Below are 6,399 nucleotides of genomic sequence, written 5' to 3'. Positions count from 1 at the left end.
GCTCTGCTTTTATGCATGGAAATGTCCCTCATTAGCCGTCTAAGAGCACTGGTGTAAATTCTTTGAACATAAACATTTATTAAAGGCAGCGGCTCCATCATTAAATCCTGGCTGCTGTAGTGCAGGGCTGTGGCTGTGGGGCTGTGGGGCTGGGCCAGCTGCTGCTGGGGCCATGGGCCCTTGGGTGGTGTTTCCAGCTGTGGACGTGGTGCCCTCTCTGCAGGCTGGGGGACACAGCCAGCCTGTCCCACTGGGCACTGCAGGGCCCTCCTCTCAGGACAGCTGGTCCCTGGCCCCAGGGTGCTGCCTGCAGGTCACAGGAGGCTGTGGAGCAGCACTGGGGGATCCCCTCTGCCCCCTCAGCCCCTCGCAGCCCTTGGCTGTGGTGCAGCCCTCAGTCAGGGTGTCCTCGACGGCTGCTGCAGTGTCCCTCAGCCAGAGAGAGCTTTTTATCTTCCTCACACCTTGGTTTCTCACGTTTGACCCAGTTTTGCTTAAACCCTCCCCGTAGCTTTGCTGGAGCTTTTCATCCCCCCCTGCCCGTTGTCCTGCTGAGCAGAGGGGGCCAGGGCAGAGCAGGTGCTGCTGTCCCTGAGCTCACCCCCGGTGTGGCACAGCACAGCACGGCATGGCACGGCATGGCACAGTCCTGTGGGCAGCCGGTGCTGACTCCTGTGCTTTCTGTGCTCATCTCCAGCACGTGGAGCTGCAGCTGGAGACACACTCACAGCCCACCCTTCTCTGCCGGTGACATCAGCCGGGAGAGGGGAAGCGCAGAGCTCTCATCACAGGAGCAGGCACTCGGGGATTTTTTGCCAAATCAAACAGTTTGTTTTGTGCTGCTGGGTGGATGGAACCCAGGAGCACACACGTCAGCCTCCAGCCCCCGCACACAGCGGCTGCAGCAGGGAGGGACTGACCCGGGGCTGCTCTGCGGGACCGGGGCTGAGATGGTGTTATCAGTGGGTGCTGCTCTCCCCGTGCTTATCTGCAACATCTCAATCGACTGATGAGGTTTTGTACAAATTTTTCCTTGGGAGAGTGTTTCACGCATGTTCGACATCAAAGCGGAGCAGCCAGTGAGGGAGCCCATGTTTCTTTAATGTGGGAGTGTTGTAGGGCCGCGGGGTGCCCAAAGGCAGATTATAACAAAATTAATAATTCAGGGCTCAGAAAGGTGCTGGTGAGGAGTTAACTCCTTCAGGGTGAGGCACTGCTGCAGCCGGGCAGGCTCTGCACTGCTGCTGCCCAGCACCCATGGGGTGGTGGGGCCGTGGGGGCCGTGGGGGCCGAGCTGACCCCCAGGGACCATGGGACACAGCTGGGCCACGTCAGGGACAGCAGCTTCCCTGGGCTGCACCCACACATGTCCCCGTGTCACTAACACGGGCAAACCAAGCTCTAAATCTGGGCTGAAGGGAGTGTTAATGCCCAGATCAAATAACACTAAGGGGCTTTAAGAATTGAGTAACTCTAATGAAAGTAATCTCTAATTCAGGAGGAATTGATGCTGTCCCTGCAGCCAGAGCAATGTGCTGAGCGGGTGCTCCAGCCATCCCTCCAGTGCCACCCGTGCGTCCCTGTCCCCGTGCTGGCAGTGCTGTGGCAGCAGCTGGCTCAGAGCACACCAGCCCCGGTGCCAAGGCTGGCTGGGGACATCAGCAGAGCCACGGGACGTGTCCGTGGAGCAGCCAGAGAGGCTCCTGGCTGAGCCCTGGCCACACAGCACTGAGGGCCAGCACCGAGAGCCTTCACACCTACACAGGCAAGCCTGGGGCATAAAGCTGTGTGACATGCTATTTGTATGCAAATAACTCTGTGAATGCAGAAGTCCAAAAATATCATTTTAAAGTCAGGTGTAATTAACTTTGCCATGCGTTTCCCCGCTCCTGCAGCCCGGGGGATCCTGCCGTTAGCGGAAGATGAATGCTTGGATGACATGTCTCCCCCTTGCTTGGTTTCACTGGTGATTTATTTATCTGCCCGGGCTGTGTTTTGTTGTCTCAGCAGTCTCTGTTGTTCAGGAGCAGCAAACATTGGGAGTCCATTTAAAAAAAAACAACTCTTGTCTCATTTCAGTAATTTACTATGCAGAGGTTTTGTGTTTTTTGTGATGGATTAGAACCTGTAATTTTGTTTTTGAATGCATGGACCTAATAACTCACGTAATGAAAGTCTAACAGGCCTGAGGATGAGCCATTAATGAAACAGCAGTTTTATGATTCTCCACGATATATTGTAATAGTGAATCACTTACAGAGCTGTCCCACGCTGATTTATGATGAAACTTGTTTGTGATGTGGAGATAGAGCCGTGTGCCTGCGCTGAATTAGCATTTCCCAGCACTCATTAACCAACGGGAATCGTAAGCGGGATTTATGGGGTTTGAAGTGGAGCAGTGGGAAAGGCCAATTAAGCCCCGTCCATGCTCAGGTACCTCAGTGAACCAGCCCTGCTAATTTATGCCAAGTAATTAGTTTGTTGTCTCTGGAACAAGGAAGCTGGTCAAAGAGCATGTGAGGGTATGTGGGCTGTGCCCTGGCGTGTGCTGCTGATCCCTGTGATGTCCCAAGTCTTCCATGGCTGTCCCCGTGTCACACAGGGTGTCGTGGGCTGCTGTTGGATCTTGTCCCAGTCAGGTCTTTCCTCGGCCCAAAGCTCCTGGCTGTGACCTGTGTTTTGGGGACCCTGGAGGTGCCAGATCTTGGTCACTGATGCACTGCAGCCCCTGTGTTGCGTGGCCGTGGTGGCTGTGCCAGGTTTGTCACATGGATAACTCAGTGCCTCGTGCTCTCCAGCGGGATGGCTGCAGACAGGGCTGCTGTTGGAAATGGCTGCAGAGAGGGATGCTCTGTTTGCTTTCCCTGGCTCCTGCTGGCCCCAGCCTCAGTGGGGCACCCGGGGCTCCTCGTGACGTGACTGCAGTACCAGCTCTGGGTGCCCATGCAGGGGTGAGCAGCTGCTGCAGGGCGCAGCCAGGGAGACCCTGCCCGGCCGTGTGCATTGTAGGGGGCTCACAGGGAGCCCCACGAGCTGAATCCATGCTGTACCTGCTCACACCATGGCTGCTGCTGGAGTGTGGGAGCAGCAGGAGAGTGCTGGCCTCATCCTGGCTGCCAGCCCACTCCAGCCAGGCATTCCCTGCCTGCTCACTGCCCACTCCATCCTGGGGACCCACGGCACCAGGAATCTGGCTGAGGTGGATTTGATAGTTTATTCTAGTAATACAAAACCAATTTATAAATCTTTCCATCCCATTAGTTTTTATTTGATTTGGATGTTCACATGTCAAAGTAAATGATTTAATTAGTGCTAAGCTGGGCTGCAGGGATGCTGCATTTCCCCCAGTCTGGCGCTCCCTGCCTGGCTTGCAGCCTGGCTCCCTGTGCCAGGAACAGAGGGGAGCCCATCTCAGAGCCCGTGGGCCGGGTCAGGCCCTGGTGGGGCAGGTGATATCCTCGTGGGCATGAGCCCCACGTCCCTGGACAGCCCTTTGCCGCAGCTCCCACCAGTGGAGTGGCACAGAAACCCCCCAGGCCTGTTCATTTCTTCCCACGGCTCCTCCTGGCAGTGGTGTGGCACAGCCACCACGTCCCTGCGTCCTGGCACTGGGCACACACCCACTGCTGTGTGTGAGGGGCTGCCAGTGCCCCCATCCTCTGCCCAGGGGGTCCCTGGGGACTGGGACAGACCTGGGAGAGATCCATGGCCAGGGTCCCCCACGGTGCTGCCAGAAGGAGCTGTGCCTGCCTTGTCTCACTGGGAGGGACACACCAGCAGCCCCACGCTGCAGTCACCACCTCCTGGTGCCTGTCCCGGCCCCTTCCTCACCATCCCCTTGTGCTTCGCTCGCAGGAGCCTGATGCCACGGACACTCGACAGCCAGATCACGGTGGAGAAGACCCCCAGCTACTTTGTCACCAAAGAGGCACCACGGCGCATCTTCAACATGTCCCGGGACACGAAGCTGATCGTGGTGGTGCGGAACCCGGTCACCAGGGCCATCTCAGACTACACACAGACCCTCTCCAAGAAGCCGGACATCCCCACCTTCGAGGGGCTGACCTTCCGCAACCGCAGCCTGGGGCTGGTGGACACCTCCTGGAACGCCATCCGCATCGGGATGTATGCCGTGCACCTGGAGAGCTGGCTCCAGTACTTCCCCCTCTCCCAGATCCACTTTGTCAGCGGGGAGAAGCTGATCACAGATCCGGCTGGGGAGATGGGCAAAGTCCAGGACTTCCTGGGCATTAAACGGGTTATCACGGACAAGCACTTCTACTTCAACAAGACAAAAGGCTTTCCGTGCCTGAAGAAGTCGGAGAGCAGTGGCTTGCCTCGCTGCCTGGGCAAGTCCAAGGGCAGGACTCACGTGCAGATAGACCCCGAGGTGATCGAGCAGCTTCGGGACTTTTATAGACCTTATAATATCAAATTCTATGAAACAGTCGGGCAGGACTTCAGGTGGGAATGAGCGTCCAGGAGCAGTGCTGCAGTGACATGAGGCTGCAATCTTCCACGAGGGGGGCCCGAGGGGCTGGACCAGGATCCTCCCGGCTCATCCTGCCCAGAATTGCAAGCAGAGGCAGGCGAGGGCCTCCCTGTCCCTTGGGAGCCAGCAATGCTCTGGAGCGAACCAAGACAAGGAAGGCACAAGAGTCCTGCTGCAGCCACCCCGCTGAGGGGTGAGGGCCCAGCAGCACTGCCTGTCCTGCGGGGCAGCAGCGCTGTGGCTTGTCCTGTGGGGTCCTGTTTGCTTTCAACACCACACGGTCCCCAGGGCCACAGTGATGGCCCCACCCTGCAGCCTGTGAGCAGGCTGCTCCAAGCACGGCCCTCCTCTGCGTCCCAAGGCAGATGGGTGCTCCTGGACAGTGGCAGTGGGACTGTCCCCCCACACCCTGGGCAGGCAGAGCTCCGGCCCCTCCACTTGCCTTCGTCACTCGCGCGCAGTGTGTCCCCACGAGGACAGTGAGATGTGTCTGCTTGACAAAGAAGTCCATGGAAAATGTTGTACTGATATTTTGTCCTGTGAATAAAGCACAGAATCCTGCTGTTACGGGTACTTTAGTGGCACCAGTTTCCTTGTTCAGCATGTGATCCCTTCGTGTAAATAAAGCGGCTTCCACCGGTCCGTCCGCATGGGCTGTTCTTAGGGCAGGGCTGGGCAGCCCCTCGCAGAGCTGGGGGGCCGTGGGGAGCCCCTGTGCCTGCTGGCAGGTGAGGGAGCATGTGGGGGCTGGGGCAGGTCAGGGGGTCAGCCCGGCACGACCTGGGGACCGGCACCACAGCCCTGCCCAGGCCTCCCCAGAGCTGCCTGTGCCACGGAGCTGGGGAATCCTCAGGGCTGTGCAGAGGGGCCGTGTGGGGATGGAACACACCATGGACCCGTTTGCAAGACCTTACTGAGAGTGATTACTGACCAGTGAGCTCTAACAGGAAAAAATTGGAGGTAATTAGTGGACATCTAAGAGAACCCCATCTGCATCTCTGCCACTGTCAGCCACGGGGGACCCAGCAGCAAGGAGAACCAGAGGCAGCTGTGGGCAGGTGAAGGGAGAGCCCAGATTAACAGCTGTTGACAGGAAAATGGAATATTTGCTTGTATGATTTTTCCTTTAAAGGAGAAAAACATTCGCAGTGAGACTCACAAATCCCAGCCTCGTAGTAGAAAAGCCATTTCCAATCCACTCCGAGGAGGCAGAAGGTGCTGAGTTAGATTGATCCCCCTGACAATACTGTATTAGTGGGAAATTAGAGCTGGAGCCTGAGGAAACCGCTGTGATATCAAACAATTACTTTACATTTGTCCTTACAAATGGAGGGAGCAGAAATGTGCTTAAATCAAGTATTAGCTTTCCAAAGGGCGAGCAAGTGAGGGCTCGGAAAGGGCTGCACTGAAAATGCTGAGCACATTAGGAGCTCTTAAAAATGTCTCAAAAAGCTCCAAGTAGGCGATCTGCATTCCAAGGAGGCTGCAGGGGGGTGGGGAGGGTTGGTGTTTGGTGAGGATGGAGGGGTTTGGTGAGGATGTGGAGCACTGCTGGTTTGGTGACCTGAGGTCGAGCAGAGGGGCTGCCAGAGGGAACCCCCTGCTCACCCAGCCTGGGATGTCTCCCCCATGAATGCCCCTGACTCGGGGGATCTGGGGACAGAGCCTCTGCTCTCAGGGCCATCATGAGGCTGTGTGTGTGCAGCCATCCCTGGTGCAGCACAGCCCGTGTGTGCAACCATCCCTGGTGCAGCCATCCCTGGTGCAGCACATCCCATGTGTGCAGCACATCCCTGGTGCAGCACATCCCTGGTGCAGCCATCCCTGGTTCAGCCATCCCTGGTGCAGCACATCCCTGGTGCAGCCATCCCTGGTGCAGCACATCCCATGTGTGCAGCCATCCCTGG

At 57.3% G+C, this 6,399-nt stretch overlaps 1 protein-coding gene across 1 annotated transcript; it reads left to right on the top strand.

Annotated features, from left to right (window-relative positions):
- The first annotated feature begins 3,814 nt into the window (after window positions 1–3,814).
- Window positions 3,815–5,059, top strand: LOC113967981 (heparan sulfate glucosamine 3-O-sulfotransferase 2). Its single transcript, XM_027684093.1, has one exon. It carries the CDS (start codon window positions 3,863–3,865, stop codon window positions 4,472–4,474), a length of 612 nt encoding a protein of 203 aa, XP_027539894.1. The 5' UTR covers window positions 3,815–3,862; the 3' UTR covers window positions 4,475–5,059.
- Window positions 5,060–6,399: the final 1,340 nt, after the last annotated feature.

The sequence above is a fragment of the Neopelma chrysocephalum genome, unplaced genomic scaffold (genome assembly GCF_003984885.1).
Source record: "Neopelma chrysocephalum unplaced genomic scaffold, ASM398488v2 Primary Assembly neopelma1_65b, whole genome shotgun sequence".
Classification (NCBI taxonomy): Eukaryota; Metazoa; Chordata; class Aves; order Passeriformes; family Pipridae; genus Neopelma; species Neopelma chrysocephalum.
The sequence above is the reverse complement of the archived record's forward strand: the minus strand, read 5'-3'. Positions and strand labels throughout refer to the sequence as shown.

What these genes read in the sequence shown, in the direction of transcription:
- LOC113967981 (XM_027684093.1), top strand. Translation starts at nt 3,863, where the DNA reads ATGCCACGGACACTCGACAGCCAGATCACGGTGGAGAAGACCCCCAGC.